Source organism: Prionailurus bengalensis, chromosome E1, assembly GCF_016509475.1.
Source record: "Prionailurus bengalensis isolate Pbe53 chromosome E1, Fcat_Pben_1.1_paternal_pri, whole genome shotgun sequence".
Taxonomy (NCBI): domain Eukaryota; kingdom Metazoa; phylum Chordata; class Mammalia; order Carnivora; family Felidae; genus Prionailurus; species Prionailurus bengalensis.
In genome coordinates, this window is record NC_057347.1 from 49,062,629 (window position 1) to 49,084,861 (window position 22,233).

The window sequence follows — 22,233 nt, forward strand, 5'->3', positions numbered from 1 at the left end:
CCTCGCACATCTCAGATTAACATCAACTCCAGTATCTTCTCTTTTGCGGGGTCTGAGAATGCCAAAAAGAGTTGGGGGCGTGGGGAGGGGGGCTGATGATGTGTGGGTATCATTCCAGGCTTGGGAGAGCAGGATGTCAAAGAAACCACCTCAAGAAAAGGCCCTAAAACCTTCCAGACTCGCGCCTGCTGCCTGAATAGCACCCCAGCCAGGGGCCTCGAAATTAGGCGCGCGAATCTTGACAGCAGGCGGCGGGAACGGAACCCAGCAGCGAGAGCCGTAGGAGAGCCCCAAAGGGCAGGGTCTGGGACCCGGTCTCCGGCCTCCTGCCTCCGGGCTCGGGCTCGGGGAAGCGGCCCTCCTGCCAGTCATTGGGCGCAGCTAATTAAAGGGAAACAGAAAGTCGGGTTCCAAGCGCGCGCCCAGGCTGGCCGGAGACCACGTGACCATTCCCAGCCCCACCCCAACCGCCGCGCGCGCCGAGCGGCGGCCGCGGGCACCGGGGCTAGAGCTTGACTCGCCGGCCCACGGCGGGAGGCGGCGGGTTGGAGCGCGGTTGGTGGGAAGAGGCCTCGGCGGGCGGGCGTGCGTGCGTGCGTGCGTGCGTGCGCGCCCCCCTGGAGGCGGCGGGCGCGCGCACGCCCGGGGGCCACCGCCCCTCCTGGCCCCGCCCTCTTTCCCTCCCTCCCTCCCTCCCCGGCTCCTCCGGCCCGCCCTGCCCGGCCCGCCCTGCGAGTCACCTCTCTGGTTCCCTCCCTCCCCGGGCGCGCTCGGGCCGCCGCAGCGCTCCCCGCCCTCGAGCCTCGTAGCAGGAGCCGCCCGCCGCCCGAGGAGGAGGTGGAGGGAGCCGGAGGGGCCCGCCGAGGCGGCGGCGGCGGCGGCAAGATGGCGGACTTCCTGCCGTCGCGGTCCGTGCTGTCCGTGTGCTTCCCCGGCTGCGTGCTCACGAGCGGCGAGGCCGAGCAGCAGCGCAAGTCCAAGGAGATCGACAAATGCCTGTCCCGGGAGAAGACCTACGTGAAGCGGCTCGTGAAGATCCTGCTGCTGGGCGCGGGCGAGAGCGGCAAGTCCACCTTCCTGAAGCAGATGCGGATCATCCACGGGCAGGACTTCGACCAGCGCGCGCGCGAGGAGTTCCGCCCCACCATCTACAGCAACGTGATTAAAGGTGCAGAGCGGGGGTCGCCGCGGGGATCGCGGGCCCGGGCCGGCGCGGGGGGGGGGGGGGCGGAGGCGGCCGGCGCGGGGCCGGGCACCGCCCTCGTTCGCTCCTTCCCGGGCAGAGGACCCGGCCCGGCGGGCGGGCGGGCGGGAAGGGGGCGCGCCCACCCTGGGCGGCGGTCGGTCCTGCCTGCCCGGGGTGCCCTCGGCCCGCCAGGGGAGAGGATGCCCGGGGGCGCCCCATCTTCCCCCTTGCCGTTCGAGTGCAGGTCCCCTGCACCCCCGCCTCGCCGCTGGCCTCGCCTCGGAGAGGGAAGTGCCTCGAGGTGCGGGGTGACCGCTCCCGTCTTCCACCGGACGAGGCCAGAAGACCCGAGGGCCAGTCCCAGACCTACACTCCCCCATCCCCCGCCCCGGCGCTGCCTGCCCAACCTCGCCGCCTGGGGTGGGTGACCCGAGTCACATGGGGTCGGGGCTGCTCCCAATTCCCTGCTTCCTTGGCTGCCTCCTAAGCAAGGGAGTTCTGGAACCGTCTCAGTAAGGAAACTTTTGCCTGAGACTTGTCAAGGGCGAAGGGTGACAGTTGGTGGGCCCTTTGGGGCAAAGATACGAAACTTCAGGGAGTCCTGTGTACTGTGCTGGCATCAGGAAAGAGTAAACCCATGCAGTTAGTCAAAAAATTAACATCAGTGGTTTTTCGCCCCATTGTCACGGCGGGGCAGGATGTTTTGCCTGTAATCAGTATGCAACACGGCCCACTCTCCTTTTTGCTTAATAAGTGGGGGCAGGAGGGGGGGGGTTCCACCTCTTGCTGTACTATTTAAATAAAACTGTGCGTTGGTATGAAGAATCTTTGGCCTAAAAAGTGATGCAAAGCCTGTGCAGGTTGAGTCAGTGAATCACTGTCGTCTTGGATCATAGACTCTGCTTCTGTTTGACAGCATTTTTAAAACTGAACTTTGCTCTTAAGTGAATTTTATTTCTGCACTTTCGGAGAATTGGAGAAGGTGATTCTTATTTCAGCGACAATTCTATTCCTTATTCTTAGTATCGAATATTTTCTACTTTTTATGAAAGGCATTTTGGCAGATTTGAGATACAGGGCCTGGTGGTTCAGGTGCATCAGGAAACTCCCATCTGGGTAGCAGTGGCCCCGGAGTTTGCTACAGATTTCAGATTTTCAAGCAGTGTTTTTCAAGTGGGATTTTTGTTGTTGTGGTTCAGGAAGTTCTTAAGCAACTCTTTCCCAGTCACTCTTTTTTTCTTTTTTCTTTTTCTTTCTTTTTCTTTCTCCCAGGATTGAGGAGAGGAGAACTTCTCCCCGGGAGTGGGGACCAGGGGGCAATGAGGGGAGAGGAGTCAGCTCTGAGCCCTGGTACCCCTGCAGCTAAGCTGTGTAAAACAGTTGTGTTTGTCCCATCTTAATGTTTAGCACGAAGCTAATTGAGGGCTCTTTCAAGGCTGCAGACTCCGCCTTGCCAGTCCTTAATTGAAGGTACCTTTGTATCCTGATGCAGCCGAACTTCTGGAATTATGTCAATAAATAGAGTCGACATGGTAACTGATTACGAGCCAGGTAAACACCTGGTCCTTGTTGTGCACCGGCTCCTGATGTGACCCTACTCTGACATTGGCAATGAGATGAAGTAAGTCACAAGACACCTCCTTTCTTTGAGTTGGCGTGATTAGAAGGTGGACGGCAAAAACGGGTTTTCAGTTATCCGGACAAGCGACCCGAGTCGTGCCGTGGCTGTTAAGATAGATGGACCAAAGGTCACAGTGCAGTGATCAGAGATAACTCGGTTTGAATTAACCTGTGCGAGTTGAACGCTCTGTTTTGATACACTTTTCACAGCTGCTCTTCTTCCCCGTTTGGGAAATCGAAGGCTTTCCCGTGACTTACCCTGATTTGAGGCTTGGTTTGGGAGTCTTTGAGTTTTGAGTGTGCTCTTAGAAGACCGGGTGTCGGGTGAAAGCAGGATGCCTGGGGAACGAACGGAACTCTGAGTGATGATGTTTGATTCTCGACATTTCATAAATGTCTTGTTGAGGGGCTCAGAAAATCTTAGCCGCGGTTGCTTCCAGAGCCTGCAGCATAATTTCTTTTTCCTTCACCAGCTCTGGTTCTCTTGTGACTCCCCTCTATTAAAACTGTGTACAAAGCGATCTTATAAATTAAAACATGTTAAAATCCTTCAGAAGGAGCAATTGTGTGAATAGTGTTTACTTTTCCGGGCTCTAATTTTATGACTGTGAACAACCGGCTTTTTAAGCTCTGCAGAGTTGCGGGTGTTTTGATGTTGGTCTCGGTTTTTGGAGGAGGTAGGCCTGCAGTGGTTACGAAGTTTCAGAAAGTTAACACCGGGATAGAACCGGTGAGAGTATCCAGTGGCTCCTAGCTCATCTTTTCCTTTCTTTTTAAACAAAGGTATGCGGGTGCTGGTGGACGCGCGTGAGAAGCTTCATATCCCGTGGGGAGACGACTCAAACCAAGTCAACGGGGACAAGATGATGGCATTTGACACACGGTCCTCCATGGCGGCCCAGGGAATGGTGGAAAGTCGAGTGTTTTTACAGTATCTCCCGGTTATACGAGCATTGTGGGCAGACAGCGGCATACAGAACGCCTATGACCGGCGTCGAGAATTTCAGCTGGTAAGAGATTTGTTCTTTTACGTTGTTGTCGATTTATTTTAGTGACGTTTATCGGGAGCTGATTGTAATACACCTGTTTTCCCTGACTCCCACGACAAAAATGTATCCGTCTAGAATTTTAGCCTCAGAAAAGTTGGGTTGCTATATGGATGAGCTTCTGACTAAGCGAGATAAAAATAAGCTGAACTCCGTAGAGTTGGTGACGCAGAGGTGTTTAATTGGTCATTTCTTTTCTTTTCGCAAATAAGATGATAGTGATTTTCGTGGGTATTTTCTCCTCATTTTAGTCTCCTTTTGAAAATGATATCCTCTCAATTGCCACAATGAAATTCATCCTCCTAAAAAATTGATCTTTTACTCTTGGACTGAGAGCTCAGTAACTGAACTGAGTTATTCAAATGTGTCATTTAGACTTTGAAGGTACTCATTTTATGATACAGGTTAATTAAACATATAAAGAGACTAAAGTTCTTGATAACATTTAAGTCATTGTGCTTTTTATATATCTGCTTTCTCTGTGTGTTTTTTAAAGGTTTCTAAGCACATTTTACAGAATGTTTCTTTTTTTAAGTTTATTTTGAGAGAGATAGCACAAGTGGGGGAGGGATGGGGTGGGGGTGAGCGGGAGAGAGAGAATCCCAAGCAGGTTCTGCCCTGTCAGCGCAGAGCCCGATGCGGGATTTGAATTCACGAACCGTGAGATCATGACCCGAGCCGAAATCAAGAATCGGATGCTTGGGGCGCCTGGGTGGCGCAGTCGGTTAAGCGTCCGACTTCGGCCAGGTCACGATCTCGCGGTCCGTGAGTTCGAGCCCCGCGTCCGGCTCTGGGCTGATGGCTCGGAGCCTGGAGCCTGTTTCTGATTCTGTGTCTCCCTCTCTCTCTGCCCCTCCCCCGTTCATGCTCTGTCTCCCTCTGTCCCAAAAATAAATAAAAAACGTTGAAAAAAAAAATTAAAAAAAAAAAAAAAAAGAATCGGATGCTTAACCGGCTGAGCCACCCAGGCGCCCCCAAAATGTTTCTTTTTAAAAAGCAAAATAATCTTAGAATATCATAGAACTTTGTAATTGTTACCCAGCACTGAAGGTAGGGTGGAAAAGAAAGGATCTGATTGGGGTTAAAGGTACACAAATGATAATTGGAATCAAGTGTTCTGCAGTTTAACTGTGAATGCTTTGATTGTATTCTGAGTTTTATTTGCCAAAGACCGGAGAGATCCCAGGAATAACAATCTAGACTGTATGCAGTTTGGAGGCAGTACAGATTTGAAGTGTTTTACCATAATATAATAAAAAAAAAAAAAAAAGTGACAGTTAAAAGTAAAACTGCTTAGAAAGTGGTTCGATGATGTCATCGGCCTTAAAGTGATCCCCAGTTATGGGTGTGGCTACAAGAAGATGTACAGCTAGGAGTCTTTGCCATTTCAGTTCATACTCAGAAGCCAGGCTTGGTAATTAAAAGTTCTAGAGATGTGTTCGTGCTAGTTTTTTATACAACTGATACTGAATCTTTCTTTTCTTTGAATTACGGTTCTCATGGGCTCCGTACAGCCTGAGCACTTGATCACGTACGTCTCACGTAGTTCTCGTCAAGAGTGTGTGTGTCCTGTCCGGTGATTGTCCGTTAGCGGGAGGCAAAGCCTGTCTCACACTCTTGTTAAAATGGAGGAGTTGGCGACATTACATTTTGAAAATCGGGCATTTCACTTGACAAGTGACCTCCATCCAGTTCTCAGACTTGTGGCGGAATTTTGCCCTCTGGTTGGTATTTGTTCTCTGAGAGCTGATGGTTCCTCCATACGCTCTTTTCCCGTCCCTTGTCCCCATCTCTCCCGGTTTAAGTGCTGCTTGCTCTCCTTTCTTCTTAATTCATTTTGTTGACAAGTCACACTTTCTCTCCAAGGTTTCTCAGGATGTTATTCATCCTTCCTGGTCAGGGAAGAAACATCCATCTTAAAAGCATATGGTTCATATTGGATGAATAAACAAACAGCTGTACTCTAAGTTTTCTGTAGGAAAGTTCCGTAAGTCCGTTTAATTGAAGTTGGGCTCCACTGACGCTTGAATCTGGACATTTACATCTTGACAGTTTGGTGTCAAGACTGCCATGTCGTCCTAGTTGAGAAAGCATTCCTAAGTGCCCATCATTCGGAATAAATCCCTAAAACTGCTCAGGACCCCACATGGTCGTGACTTGACCCAGCTGATGCTTTGTAGCAAAGAAGGCGTCCAGCACGAGGAGAGACAAGTTCCAGAGATACTTCTTTTCCTCCTAAAAAGTAGGGACAGAAGAAAAGAGGACCAGGGAGAGATGTAAATTTTTTTTAATGTTTCCTTACTTTTGAGAGAGAGAGAGAGAGAGAGACAGAGTGCAAGTGGGGGAGGGGCAGAGAGAGAAGGAGACCCAGAATCAGAAGCAGGCTCCAGGCTCTGAGCCGTCAGCACGGAGCCCGACGTGGGGCTCGAACTCACAAACCACGAGATCGTGACCTGAGCCGAAGTTGGACGCTTAAACCGACTGAGCCACCCCGGTGCCCCGGGAGAGATGTAATTTTAAACTCCCGGAGGACCGGAAGTTTTTTCCTGGGTGTACTTGGCGTTGTTGATGGTGCCTGGCGCGTATAGAAGGTGCCCCGTTATTCCCCTGAGTTCATGACTCTTGGACTTTGGAGGCTGTGTGGTGCTTGGGGTAGCGTTGGACACTGAGAGGGCAGCTGGCTCACTGAAGATTTTCCTGACAGTTCTCTTCAATTCCTTTTCTCTACACACAGAAACCCCTGAGTCCTGTCTTTTCCACCCCCTGAAAAATCTCTGGCGTCCATTTCCTCCTTTCCTCCTTTACACTGATTTCTTGGTACCTCTTGCTTGGACTCCCAAGTAATCTCGTTCAAACATAGCATGGGTTGGTTCAGAAACCTATGCTCGTTCTCCGTTACGTCCAGAACAGAGTTCAGCCTCTTTATTTGAGTCAAGACTAGCTAGCCTACCTGTGATTCCAACCATATATTCATTAGACTACTTCGCACATCCTGTAACCTCTCGATTTCCACATACCCCGATTTTCTGCTGCTTTGGCTGTCTGTTGTACAAGGTCTGTCGGGGTTTTTCATTATTGTATCTATTCATTAGGTCTTACCCTTGACCTAGAAGAATGGTGATCACATTTTAATGCGACTAAATGTGGTCCCTGGACCCCTTGCATCAGTGCTTGTTTAATACAAAACAAAACAAAAAGAGCCCTAGACTCCCATCACAGGAGGATCTGATTCAGGAATCTGGAATGGGACCCAGTGATGTGTATTTATTTGTAGCAGACAGTCCTCCGTGATTTGGATGCATTTGCTCCTTGGCCACCCTGAGGGACAGTGCCTCAGGGTCAGGACTTTGTCCAGCCCTCCCTACTGGAACGCGGCTCCCTACCCTGTCTTCTCTCCTCCGTGTGCTTGCTTCTGGCCCCCCTGGGTCGCCTGTACTCCACTCGTTGCCATTGTATTTGGTCCTCCCACTGAAATAGAGGCTCTCTTGGCACGTCTTGTGTTTTTCTCACTCACTAGCATAAGCCTGACTCTCATTAACTCATTTTCTAGACATTCTGAAGTATAAGGTTCTTGTAGAAAAAAAGAAACATCTCACATGAAGTTTCTTCTGGGAAATAGGAATCATTTCTGTACGTAGTTTGTTAATTTTTCTAGGAGATGGGAAGTCCTTGTATTACAAAACCATAATTTTTCTTTTTACGTTTAACAATGTATATTCTTGAATCTTGGATGGAAAAAGTAAACCATCGGGAAAAGGGTAGAGTTAGCAGATGAATAAAAGTAGCCTTTTTTGTTTGCTTGCTTCAACTAATGATTAAATTTATTGATGGCTTTTTTGTTTGCTTGCTTCAACTAATGATTAAATTTATTGATGCAAATTGAAATGCAGAAAACAAATGGGAACGGTTTTTAAACCTCTTTATGGCTCTTTTTTTTTTTTTTTTTTTTTTTCTTTCAGATGAACAACTGCTTTATAACCAGTCTTTGGAGCAAGGGATGGGGTAGTGGTATCACAGCCTGGGGTTTTAGCCAGCCATTCATTTGTTAGGAATAACTTCGGATGCAAACATGAATGTTTTCTTTCCCAAGCTCCCAAAGGCAAACATTTCCTTTTCTGGTTAGTTTCATTATGGGTAAGCCAAATAGTTTACTGTGGAAGAAGAAAAATCTAAGATTTACATTGCCGTGCTGGCTTAAGGTACCTTCCTAATTCTTAGAAACGAGCTCACGGGATAACACATCGTTAAGAAGTGGTCTCCTTTAGTACTGGCTCGAATATTTGTGACGCTGTGCCTTGCAGTATGTTCACTGGGGCCTGCCACTGTACAGATGAGATGCCCTCTGGAACACCCTGTGTGACTGTAGTCGGGGAATTTGGTAACTTCGAGGACTAGAGATGGGAGACAGGGCTTGGCCGGGAGCCGATAGAACTGGAGATACGGAGCAAACCTGACAAAATGGCCAGGAATCGTTGCCAGTTAATTGTTTTGAATATTTAATACACAGTGACTTATTCAGAAATAGAAACCCCGTTAATGGAACTGGTCATATAGGGCAGGAAAGTGTGAGTGGGAGGGACATTCTAGAGCTTCCTACTTTCTATAAACACTTTAACTTGTCAGCATTAATACAACTTCCTGTAATGACCAGTCTTTCTTTGCAATCCCTGAAACCAAAGCTGGGGGTTTTTTTGTTGTTGTTGGTTTGGTTTTGTTTTCTTTTCTTTTTTAATCACGGTACCTTCAGTTAGACTTAGTCTTTCTTACCCAAGTAGTACAGGTTGTGCTCGATGACGGTGACGCTTCTCCGAGCTGATGAGGTGGTTTATCCGCGAAGACAGAACTCGTGTCAGTCTGTGTAAAGGAGTAACTGTTTAGCCTCAGGCATTGATCTGTGCCGAGCAGCTGAGTGCTAAGTAAAGGAGGAACTTCAGTTTGGGCTACAATACTTATTTCTTTATTTGTATGGCAAAATGGATTTGAAACGCTGTAGAGTGAGAGGCACTGGTTTATTCTTTCGCAGTAATTTGGGTTGGCTTTAAAAGGTGAATCGATTACCATCGTCTGTTGAAAATACCGTGTGTCTGTTAGAGAAGCAATTGGTCTGTTTCCTTTATGAATAAAAGCAAATCAGGACTTTGACTTCCAAGTTGCAAAAAACCTATTGTCTACTGATTCTAGGATCACGGTAAAATATCTCCGCATACATAACAAAGGGATTATATGTAACATTAAAAACTGTAGAGATTTTAAAAATTTATATTTCTATAGGTAGAATTTCCTTTTTGGTGAATTTGATCAGATGAAATCTGATCCACATCTTAGAAACCCAGAGTTACAGGACTGTACGTTAAAAACAAAAAGAAGGGGCACCTGGGTGGCTCAGTCGGGCAAGTGTCCGTCTCTTGATATTGGCTCCGGTTGGGAGCTCGCAGTTGTGGGATCGAGCCCCACCTCGGGCTCTTGCACAGAGCCTCTTTGCGATTCTCTCTCTCCCTGTCTGGCTCTCTGCCCCTCCCCCACTCGCGTGTGCATGTGCTCTCTCTGAAAAAGAGTAAATAAACATTTAAAAATAAGTAAAAAATAAAAAAGAGGGTGCTTTGGCATGTGCTTATAATGTTAATACAATTTTGTGAGATAGTGCGTGTGCATGTGCGTTTACAGGGATACGTATCTCGTGATATATTATGTCAGTGTGTTCATGTTTATATCTGTAGCTTAACTAGCTATGGGATGTTCAGGCTCTGGGTGCTGAAGGGATATTGTAAAATACTGTGCTGCTTTCTCTATTATTTTTATTGCTAAATAAAGCTAGTGGTTTAGTAATTTATGTTGCTCTGAAAATGTTCATTAAACAACCACGGGATGAAGCGAGGAAATCGTTTTGTTGTGAAAACGAGGCTTGAGTTTCAGAATTCCGTACTACAGTACATTTAACCCGGGAGAAAGGTTTGTGAGCTCAAGTTGAAGAACACCGTAATTGCCAAAGGCTTCCTGGATGGAATATTCCCTGTTCGTCTTTCGCAGATAGGCAGAGGCCCCACCAAGCTGGGGTACCTAGTCCTGTTAGCCCCAAACAGGTGCCAGTTTCTTTCTCCAGAAAATTAATTCAAGGGCTGATAATTATATCGCTTTTTAATGCCTTATGTTTTATAAAAATTGCTTTGTACCTTTTAAAGCCCTTTCAGCTACATTGTCATATAATCCTTTAAAAAACTGAGAGGAATAGAATGCATGCTCTTGTCTCCATTTCACAGATTAGAAAACTTAGATGCCGAGAGGTTTCTTGATACTTTGGTTCACAGAGCTGGTAAAAGATGGTACAATAGACCCTGGAGCCCTGATCTGCTGACTGCTGGTCCACAGCACTGGGCACTGAACCATTGTGAAGCACTCAAGCATGATGTCCATGGAGCATTCTTTCCTTCCATTCCCAGCCTCTCCGGCCAACACGCATACACACAGATAATTAACACTCCCGTAGAAAGTTCTCTTTTGAGTATGTGTAAGGTTTTATTAATACATTGGGTGCCTGGGTGGCTCAGTTGGTTGAGCATCCGATTTCGACTAGGTCGTGATCTCGTGGTTTGTGGGTTTGAGCCCCGCATGGGGCTTGCTGCTGTCAGCGTGGAGCCTGCTTCAGATCCCCTGCCCCCCTCTCTCTCTGCCCCTCCCTGGCTCGTGCTCTCTCTGAAAAATAAATAAACATAAAAAAAAGAATACATAGCGGTGCACTGGTAGTCACAGTTCCTGCGTTCTGAACTTTCGTAATATCCCTGTGTCATTCCTTTCTTACTTTATTAACTTAGGTCATAGTTATAATGTAATAATCTTAGATGACATTTAATGGTAGAGTTACTAACTTAGCGGTACAGTTCATCCTCACCGCCGCTCATCATGATAAAGGCTGTTTGGATCTTCACATCCTTGAAAACTACGTGTACTAGTGAGCCTCAGCTGATGTTCCGTCAGTGAACGTGGCTTTTAACGTGTACCCTGAAACATGAGAGCCTAGTGGCAACCAGCGTGAAAGGAAGCTATGTATTTTTCTAAGAAATTGTCATTTGGGAATGGGCCCGTGTCCAGCACATGGTTGCCCAGATTTGCACTTGGTGTGGAGAAGGGGCTGTCGGGACACCTGTGCTGTTATTTCATGAGCTCCTTTGCAGTGTTTCTTTTCTTTTTTTTTTTTTTTAACATTTATTTATTTTTGAGACAGAGAGCATGAACGGGGAGGGTCAGAGAGAGGGAGACACAGAATCTGAAACAGGCTCCGAGCTGTCAGCACAGAGCCTGACGCAGGGCTCGAACTCACGGACCGTGAGATCGTGACCTGAGCCGAAGTCGGCGGCTTAACCGGCTGAGCCACCCAGGCGCCCCAGCTTTGCAGTGTTTCTTAGGTAGCTGTCACAGTTTTTGTACTGCTTATGAGCATTCCAGATCATGGTTTGTGTTGGTTTTTGTTCCAGTTAGAAACTGCCTATTTTTTTAATTGAATATATCTGGAAATTGACAATTAATTTCATTTCCTTGCTTGAAAGTACTGTGTGTGTGTGTGTGTGTGTGTGTGTGTGTGTGTGTGTGTGGGCTGTATGATAGAGTTTACTTTTGTCATTGTGAAAAAAAGTGTTTTTTTGCAAGATGCCTTTTTTCAAGAGAATTTGTTAACATCCACATTAGCAGAGCTTTATTAGAATGGGTTGATAGGTATCAACGAAATAGTAATATTGTTTCGAGAACAGGACTTCGGTGGCCTTGGCTAAAGTTACCAATCTGTTAAAGCGGTAGTTGTTTATGTTAATCTTTCCAACTTAATCGTTTTCTTCTTTTTGAAAAATGAATAAAAGAGATTTTTAAAATCCGTGCTGTCGATGAACTTTTTCATCCCCGACTATCATAAAACAGATGCAGAAAACTTGAGTGGAATTACTCTTCGTTGACTTTTTTTGGCTTTAGGTCTAAGTCATAAGACCTGTGTGGTTGGTATTGCTCCATGTATCTTCCAAGCAAATTCGAAAATAACCATATTCCAACTTACTGATTTATTTATTTCACATGTTACAAGACATTTTTACAAATGGTTTTAATGTGATGACCTTAAAATTCGCTGCGGTTACCTGCTCTGCTGTTGGGTAACATGGAACTAGATGGTGCGAGTTTGAACACGTCCCCCAGCCTTTTCGGTTTCTGAAATTGTAAGATGGGGACTATCTGAGGGCCTGCAGTTACCAGTTGTTACAGAAATTACATGAGACGATCCATGTAAAGTGAAGCCTCTGGTGCAGTGCCCGGCTCATATTAGCCATATTATTGACATTAGCTCCTGGTGTTCCTCATACGCCACATGCACATAAAGTAGCTTTTTACGTAAGTAGCTTTTTAAAAAAACAAATGCCTGTAAGCATTGATTTGATTCACTCTGTTGGTTACCAGTATAAAAACCCTGAGTTCTAAAATACGCGGGCTGTGACTTCTGTTCTCACTAGACCGGATGTCGTCTCTGCTGAAGGGAACCGAGCTGGCGTCGCGCTGTTGGGTCTTGTTGCCTTCTCCTGTCACTTTGCTTGGTTTTCAAGCCGATGTGTAGGCGGAACGCATCAAATCCTAGCTTCCTGCTGGCGGCGTGGAGGTGACCTCTGGCATAGGGGCAGGTGCCCCCAGCCACTCCCACTGAATGTGCGTGTTTCTTTTTCCTTCCCTCCTTTTCTGTGTCTCTGCGGACCCTCTGCCCACACACCTGCATGCCCCCCCCCCCCCCGCCTTGTTTCCTGGGCCTGTAGTGGGTAGAGGCTCTGCGAGGATGCCTGTTGAAGAGGGTATTTGGGCTTCTTTTCCAAGGATTAAAAAAAAAAAAAAAAAAGTTCCTTACAAAATACAACGATTTTTTAAAGATTTCATGTCCCTTTTTGTGAGATTTTATAACTTCTGATCGTTTCGTATAAAAACCAACTAAAAACACTAGTCTAACAGAACTCTGTTTTCTTGGGGAGCAAAATAAACAAATTTCAGATTTGCTCCCCTAAGGAAAGAAACCATGTTATTGATTTTGTCATTTAAAAACAATGTCAGTCAACAAACAAAACCCTTTAGCTAAGATATAACAGTGTCTTTGGGTTCCTTGAGCCAGAGAATAGGAACCCGTTAGCCTGCGAAGAGAACTTTTCTCCTCTGGGGTTACAAGAGCTGGACTAATGAATAATTGGTGTGCGGACGTAAGAGACTTTCACTTTCCTTTTCAATATCCTGGTTACTCTTTTCTTATTCACTGGATAATCTATTTAAAAGTCATTTTTCTGTTAAATAAGACAGACTGACTAGTCGGACTTGTATAGAGTTGTATGGGCCTCCTGATAGGAAGTGTGGTTGTATCCGTTTATTGATGTAAAGTAAAAGGAAAACTCCTGGAAGCTACTAGCAGTGAGCAAACCGCACTAGGTTTTCAGAGTCGCTGAAGAGTCACTCACGAGTTGCGGCCCGGTCAGCTGTGTGCCACGAGAGGCCTAACAAATGAGAAGATTATGCTTTAAATTGTCATTCAGATATAAGATGATCTCTAAATTCCTATTTTTTGGGGTGCCTGGGTGGCTCAGTTGGGCATCTAACTTCGGCTCGGGTCGTGATCTCACAGTTCGTGAGTTCGAGCCCCACATCGGGCTCTGTGCTGACAGCTCGGAGCCCAGAGCCTGCTTCAGGTTCTGTTTCTCCCTCTCTGCCCCTTTCTGTCTCATGCTCTGCCTCTCTCTCTCAAAAATAAATAAAAATTAAAAAAAAAAAATTCCTATTTATTGATTTTTTTAAAAACCTCAGTAAGTGAATGCTATATATTCACAAAACTGCAAACATTGTTTATCCTAGTTGAAATATTTAAAGAAGAGTAATGTGATTTAGCCAGTTAAGATATTGCAGTACTAATGATTTGCTAATTTTTTTTAAGTTTATTCATTTACTTAGATTGGGGGAGGGAGACGGGGCAGAGGGAGAGAGAGATTCCCAAGCAGGCTCCATGCTGTCAGTACAGAGCCCGATGTGGGGCTCAATCCCACAACTGTGAGGTTATGACTGAGCCAGAATCAAGTGTGGGACACTTAATGGACTGAGCTTAATGCACCCAAGCACCCCATGATTTGCTATTTTTAACTGTTGCTAATTACTACATGTGCAGTAAAGTGTCCTTGTTCCTTAGCTACAGTTTCAAACGTTATAGGGACTTCATACCATATAGATGTTACGCATTTCAGTTCTAGACTAGGGCGAGGAGAATTACATGCACTTGCTTCATTTTTCCCTTGACTTTTTGAATTAGGAGCAAATGTAAACCTCTCTAAGGTTAGTGTTACAATTTAGTAAGAAACCAAGGTTTTCATCTGCGAAACAGCGGTTTGTACATTGGGCCGTAATGTAAGATGGCTTTGTTTTGAAAAAGAAGGCTCTTTGTTTTGTTTGTTTAACTTTCATTCTGTAGAAACACAGTCTTTTCAAGGGAGTGTGTATGCTCATCTTCTGTTTTTATGTGTAATTGTATTTTGTACTATATGCAAGTATTAAGGTTTAGAGCACTGCTTTGCGTGTCCATTTTGAGTGTCCATAATCTGAATTCTCTTCTCAAATAGGGAACGTGGAGAGCAAACCAAGAATATAATGTGGATGAGAAGGCCTTGAGCAGCAGATTTTTCAGGAGATCCGTTCTTTAACAAGTCTGATAATGTTAACTGGCAGCTCTCAGCAGCCATTCAGTAGCATTTAATTGAACACCTATTAACGACCAGGCCTTTTTTTACAGGCCAGACGGTTGCTAGTGAACCAAATGAAAGCGATCTCTGTTCCCACTGGCCTTGCTTAGGTGCAGGAGCCTACACTGATAGGCAGACAAATCAGTAATCACATGCGGTGGATACTCTGAAGGACAAGAAAAGGAAGCAGTGAGGGAACAAGAGGACGGTCTGAGGGGGGACCTGTAGGTTAGGATCCCACGGACGCGAAAGGGTCAGCCAGGCGAGAAGAAGGAAGGTTCGGCAGGCAGAGGAAGACCGTGTGTGCAGGACGTGTGTGGGGAAAAGGTTGCCGGAGTGTGGAAATTGGAGGCAAACGGGAAGAGCAGTCATCAGTCCGTAAATATTTATCGAGATCCCCTGGATGCAGAGCGGTGCCCGAGTTAGGAGACGAGTGCAGAACGAGCTGCTGGTCGCAAGCGGTGGCCGTAAAAATGGAGAGAAGACCGTGGACTTGGGGTACACTTTGTAGGGCAAATCACGGGGATCTGATAAATTGGATATGAGATGGCAGGGGGCAGGGAGGCGCGTATGTTAAGGGTGACTCGGGTTTCTGATTTTAACAACCAGGTGAATGGTGGTGCTTCTTGCTGAAATGAAAAGATTGTGTGAGAAAGAGACTTGACAGAAGATTAAGACTTTAGTTTGGGCATACTGGGTTGAGATCTCGGTGAGACATGGGTGGAATCAAAGTAACAGTTTGATACATGAGTCTGGAATCCAGAACAGAGCTTTGGGCCGTAGGTAGAAATTTAGGAGTTCCTTGTATTCAGGTGACATTTAAAGTCTCTAGAATGTGTACCCAAGGGAAGGCAGGGAGTAAAAGAGATTTGGGCTCAGGACAGCATCTTTAGGAACCTGCAGACCGTCTGAGAATATGCAGAGAGGGGGATGCTGGCAGAAATGGCCGGAAACCAGGTGGAAATTCAGGAACGTGTCATGCCACGGAAGCCAGAAAAGTGTGTCGGCGAAGAAAGTGGACAGAAGTGCCACCTGCCACTGAGGCCTAGCAAGGTGAAGACCAGCGTGTTCGTTGATTTTGGCAACAGGAGGGTTATTGCTGTGGCAGGTGACCCGGGGAGGGGGAAGCCAGGCTGGAGGGGCTCGACGAAGGAAGGGAGGTGAGGAAGTAGAGAAGGTTCCCTTGAAATTAGCCGACTGTTCTCCTTTCCCTTTTGCTGTGCTTTCAACCATCTGGCTTAGCAGGCTGGGTTTCTTTCAAGCCTTTTCAGAGTTCAAGAGGACATTGTGTTTATATCAACCGGTTTCTTTTTTTTTTTTTTTTTTTTTTTTTTTTTTAATTTTTTTTTTTTTTTCCAACGTTTATTTATTTTTTTTGGGACAGAGAGAGACAGAGCATGAACGGGGGAGGGGCAGAGAGAGAGGGAGACACAGAATCGGAAACAGGTTCCAGGCTCTGAGCCATCAGCCCAGAGCCCGACGCGGGGCTCGAACTCCCGGACCGGGAGATCGTGACCTGGCTGAAGTCAGACGCTTAACCGACTGCGCCACCCAGGCGCCCCGCAACCGGTTTCTTTGAATGTCACTGTCTCAGAAGCAGAGTTAATTCCACTTAATAATGTTAACGTTAGGCCAGAGAAACACAGAAGAGTTTTTCACTCTACTTGATAGTTTTACTTACGACCGTATCCTGTTTAGTGAGGGCAATAACTTGGCCATTGAATAACATTCATTCCTTTGTTCCTTCAGCAGACATGTATTGAATACCTGTGCACACCATGTTCTGGGCTACGCAGGCCCCGGGGACTCAAGGTCACCATGTCTGCTTGCCTTAATGGAGGCTTTGAATCTAGTGGGAGCTGGCTAAGTCCCCCACCAGTGGTTGCCCGTGATGTGATAAATGCTATAGTGTCCTGCCTTTGCTGATCTTTTTTCTGCCAAGAATATGCAGAGTCACTAAGTGTTTGCTAACCTAGAAAAGACCTAAGAGGGTACTTGGGTCCAGTTCACTTCATTTTGTACATAAATCATAGGGTACGTAGGTCCATAGAAGGTAAAGTCACAGCTCGTTTTGATTAGAGCCACGATTCAAACTCGGGCCGTAGGACCCCGTGGCCTGTGCTGTACCCACTGCACGCTTTCCTGCATCCCTTAATAACACGATTAACTGAGCCAAGATTTGGAAGCAAACTGCTCTGCCAGTATACATTCTGAACTATTTCCCACATTTGTCAGTATTCGGAAATACTCGCAGGTCGTACTGCTTTGCTGTCTGACCTGATGAATTGGCAGAGGGTGAAGGGATGGATGGTAGTTAATGCTCTTGTGGGCGGGGGGGGGGGGGGGGGGGGGGTTGCTTCTCTGTGGGCAAGAGAGTTTAGGATGATGGCCTGAACACTAAACTGGGAATAAAGTGATCTGGGCTTTTCCTCTCCTCTGCTGTGTGATTCTAAGCATAGAATTAGTTTATGAATGTCGATTGTTAATGATAATTAATGCTGCGATTGATTGTTGCACAAGGTTTGAGTTGTGGGGATTTCAGGATGCATTGTAGCACATCATCACAGAGCAGAACTCTCCATCTAGTGTACGTTCACGAGGATTCTTCAGGCCCCTCTATTGAGATAGCTGGGGAATTGAAACTGTATTTGGGAAGTGGGTTCTGGATTGGAAAACTGTATTCTTTTTTACCTTTTTTTCAACAACTGAGGTCATTGCTTTTTGAGAATCAAAAAACCAAAAGTACTACCGAAGAAGTTCTGGCAGAGCTCAACGTTTCTTCATGCTGTTGGGATTGGCTGTGACCCTTTTTAAAAGAGTATTTTAACTTTGAGGAATTTTTCAGAGCTGAAAGCTCTTGTTTTTTGTTTTGTTTTTTTTTTAGTTTATTTATTTTGAAGGAGAGAGCAATCAGGGGAGGGGCAGAGAGAGAGGGAGAGAAAGAATCCCAAGCAGGCCATATGCTGATAGCACAGAGCCTGATGAGGGGCTCAAACCCATGAAACGTGAGATCATGACTTGAAACGAAACCCAAGAGTCAGACACTTGACCGACTGAGCCACCCAGGCACCCCAGAGCTGAAAACTCTGATGCTTTATAGTGTTATCATTAGGTGGAAACTGAAAAGTAAGAAAGTTGTTTTTTGTTTTTTGAAGGAGTTACTTACAGGCTCCAGAATCCAAGGTAGCTTTTTTAAGTTTAAATTTTGTTTTATTGTTTTATAATTTTTTTTTAATGTTTATTTAATTTTGAAAGAGAGAGAGTGTGAGCAGGTGAGGGGCGGAGAGAGAGGGAGACGCAGAATCTGAAGCAGGCTCCAGGCTCTGAGCTGTCAGCACAGAGCCTGACGCGGGGCTGGAACTCACGAACTGTGAGATCATGACCTGAGCCGAAGTTAGACGCTTAACCGACTGAGCCACCCAGGTGCTCCTAAAGTTTAAATTTTAAAACATGTTTATCCATTGTAGAAAATCATCCAGTTAGCCCCTTAACTGCTATCCTAAGACATCTTTATTGACATTTTGGTATATTTCCTGCTAATACTTGAATACAATATTGGATGCAGAGATAAACTTTTCTATACTTTCTGTACAATTTTATATCCCATTCTTTTAACGTTGCAACGTTAGGATTTCCTGGAGGAGGTGATTTTCTCGGAGAACCGATAAGGCATTCGTCTAGAAATGGATGTGAATTATTTGAATGGAAAATTCTTTCCTGTATGTATATCTTTATGAACAAAACGTGGTGCTGCCTAATGGTAACATGGAGTATGGGGTAAATTTTACTATGTTGCTGCCCAGTTGAATAACATTATATACTGTGTGGGAACTAGCCCCTCATCCCTGCTGTATTAAACTTCTTCCTCACATGTAAAATTTGTATTTTCAGTTTTAAGGGATGATTTGAAAAAGGAATGCTGACCTCCACTCTGAAACCTGTATTATTTTAAGGAAGGGTTGTTGTTCTTATATAATGTTTGGAGAATAATTGATATTTTAAGTTAACAGAATTGAACAGCTTTTATGTATAAGGTACATATGCTTAAGTCTAAGATACAGATGTGTCTGTAGTCAGCATACAGCTAAACTTTTTTCTCTTTGGGATGAAATGTTTTAATGAAAAAAAGTAAGGTTCTTCTTTTTTGTGACTTCTGTAGTAGAATTACTAAACTGCAGTGTACGTTTTGTGTTGGGTGTGAAATTGGGATTTGGTAGGACTGTAGGAATACTCTTAGGAAAATATGTTCATTAGCTTTAAATTACTTTGGTGAGAAGTCTGATTGAGAAACCGGATGTAAAAAGGAGTTTATTAATTTGTGAGCAATGGCAAGGAAAAGGCAGTTTACAAAATAAACTGATAACTTAGTTTTTTCCAAAAGTGTCTTATTTTTAATTTTGTGCCCTGGTTTGTTTTTATAGCTTACATGTAAGAAAAAATGAAAATTAATTGCCTAAATTAGTCAAACATTTTGGGGGGAAATTATATCTAGGCTATTATAAACTCTCTTAGATTAGTTTGGAAAGGTATTTCCTTTGGAAAAAAAATACTTTCAAATACTGGGGTAGTTTTTAATGTTGTAACTGACTAATTTTTGGCTCTTGTGGCATTTTTAAATGATGCACATAGAAAACGCTAGCAAGGAACTTGAAACTGTGCATTCACTTGAAGTCTACTGAATATTGACCTGTTTTCCTTTGACAAGGAAGAGTTGCTTGTATATTTTTGAATATAAGTAAATGCTGCCTTGTTCCTTGTGAACCAAGCAGGCATGGGTGGTAGTGCTTTAAATATGCTCTCATGATACAGATGATGCTGCGACCCTATTCAAAACCTGTGCTGTGTATCCCATCAGTACTTCATAATCCTTTTTTTCTAGAGGAAAATGAATAGGGAAAGTCATTAAAAAAAAAAAAAAGGTAGGTCATCTCAAAGATATGGAATAATAGGGTCTTTGAGAAGAGTGGGCAGAGTGGAGTGTTGGGGGGCACTAAATGGAGGAAGAGGTGGGACTGTTTCGTGACAAAGCTGGGGGGGGGGGGTGCCCGATGTGCCCACCCCGTGTAGAGCTGGCCTCTTTGTCATGTTTAGTTTGAAGACCAAATTAATGGGGGGGAAAGACATGGAACTCTTTGTAGAGATGGTATATTTCAAATATTTGGATGGTTGTAAGCTCTTTTCATTTTAGAGTCATTTTGAAAGCTGCGAACAAACTCTTACAATATCATTAGGCCGGCTATTAGGTATAATGTTAAGAAATTAAGTATAATGTTAGAATCTTAGATTTTAGATAAATAGTGTGAGCAGAGCAGTATGGTAACTTTCATATTTCATGTGACTCTGTGAAGAAAAGAAAGGACAAATAAGATGGGAAATTGAGTCTTTGAATAATAAAAAATACTACCTTCTGTCTTTGTTATTAGCCACATCCTTAGATTGACACAGAGAGTCTTGATTCATTAACCAGCTTTCACCCCAGACTTTTCTGGTTTGTACCTTATTTATATTTGGCATTTGAGTCTTAATTGTAAACCTATATAAGTAAATGCCAGGTGGAAAGGCTTACATTACGCAGAGTCTGTTTGTAGAATGTTGTCCTAAAGGCTTCTTATTTAGATATGGCTTCACCATGATATTTGCAGGGCTGAAATACTAGTGTCTACAAATATGAATTACTGATTAAAAAACATATAGGTCACTTTTATATATTTTTTAGGTTTTTTAATTTTTTATTTTAGAGAGAGAGAGAAGATGCACACACAGCTGGGGAGAGGGTTAGAGGGAAAGACAGAAACTTAAGCAGGCTCCATGCTCCGTGGAGAGCCCGATGCGGGGCCCCATCCCACGATCCTGGATTCATGACCTGAGCCAAAATCAAGAGTCGGACGCTCAACCAACTGAGCCACCCAGTCACCCCCCAAAAAAACATACAGGTCACTTGTAAAAGCAAATGGATGTTTCCTTTTGAATGGATTTCTCCAAAAGTATGCTTAATGAAGCCTGCCTAATGAACACTCGGAAAACTTTGATCTAGCTTAGTTTGGGGAATTAAGAGACTGATGAGAAATAAAGAAAGGCATGTTACACGCATACCGAAACCTTATTGTGGCGATCGAGGCGATGCAATTTGGCAGTGTGACTTACAGGTGTAATCAATTTGAGGAGTAAACCGGCTTCTAGTTTTCTCTCATCTCTTGATCCTTTTTCCTCTTTGAAATATTCCAAACTTGCCAATGGAGACTGACTTACTATGCATGGAAAGTATGTAAACAGCTTTAAGCCATTGGACTTAGCCATTTCAGAACACAGACATCTATTTTGTAGTTTACTGGTACTTCTTCGGGAAAAGTTTTGCTGTTTATAGCACCAGCACTTTGCTGGTTGGTTCCCTATATAAAGAGAAACTGGAAATTAACTTTGAGGTATGCTGTCATTTTCAGAATCACATGTATACTTAGATTTCAGAAGACAGTGTCTCACTGCTTAATTACCTTGGTAATACAGATTTTCTCTAATATTTCTTGTACTGTTATGTTTATTTTTAAAACCGAAAACTAATTTAGGTAATGCTGGTCTCATAATAAAAGGTTTCAACACATACAAATGGGATACTTTTTAATTCGCTTATTTTTTCTAAATGACTTTTTTTGGTCAGTGTTTTCTGCCACTTACAGGCATGCTGAATTGTCCTGCAGTTAAGTTCTAGACACTTTACAAGTTTAAACGATGCAGTTTATTTAGTAGCAAAGTAAAATCTTATACGTTATTTAGACTTTGCACTTGATCGAATTTCATCTGACCTTTTCATCCCGCAGGGTAATTCTTACCTGTTTATCAGGTAAAAAGGTAGCGTGCTAGGGACACCTGGGTGGCTCAGCCAGTTAAGCGTCCGACTCTTGATTTTGGCTCAGGTCATGGATCTCACAGTTCGTGAGTTTGAGCCCCGTGTCAGACTCTGTGCTAACAGAACCGAGGCTGCTTGGGATTGTCTCTCCCTCTCTCTCTGCCCCCGGCCCCTCCTTCTCTCAAAAATAAATAAACTTAAAAAAAAAAGTAAGAGTGCTTCCTATTAAATACCTTGCGTTGCTTTACCTTACCATGCAAAGTTTGGGTGTCTGTTGTCGAAGCAAATTCATTTTGTAAGTTTAATTCAGGTTTTAAACAAGTTCTTTAGGATCCTATGCTGAAAGTGGCAGTCCTGATTTTTCTCATTTGTGCTTTTATAGCAGTTTAACAGTGTTCTAACTGGATTACCAGGTTCATCAGTTTTTGACCATAAAAATCTTGGGGCGTTAGCTCTGAAGGCTGTGGACTATGGCAGGCATTTGAAAATAGGCTCTGGAGATGTGGACAGGAAGGCAGCTAGAATGGTAGGAAAGGAGCAAACCAATAAAGAGAAAGAAAGAGAAGGCTCTACTCGTAGGCGTAATTCCACTGTTTATGTTGCAATTCAGAGCTGTCCGTTGAAGGCCTGATGTTCTACGTGTAAGACCTAGTTGAACATAAGTGATACTCGAAACCTACTTTAACAATAAGATAAAGCTAAATAGGTCTCTACTCTCATTTCTTAATATTCTTGGCATTTTTGCAAGGCTTAAAAAAAACCCCACAACTGATTTTGTGTAGTCAACACCAAAAGTCTTGAAATGAA

At 44.5% G+C, this 22,233-nt stretch overlaps 1 protein-coding gene across 1 annotated transcript in view; it reads left to right on the top strand.

The window, feature by feature from the left end:
* Window positions 1-701: 701 nt before the first annotated feature.
* Window positions 702-22,233, top strand: part of GNA13 (G protein subunit alpha 13) — a 43,787-nt gene continuing 22,255 nt past the window's right edge. Inside the window, exons 1-2 of the mRNA XM_043585087.1 lie at window positions 702-1,168; window positions 3,590-3,816. Of these exons, the coding sequence (XP_043441022.1) occupies window positions 886-1,168; window positions 3,590-3,816 (510 nt within the window). The 5' untranslated portion in view covers window positions 702-885. The remainder of the gene's footprint in view (window positions 1,169-3,589; window positions 3,817-22,233) is intronic.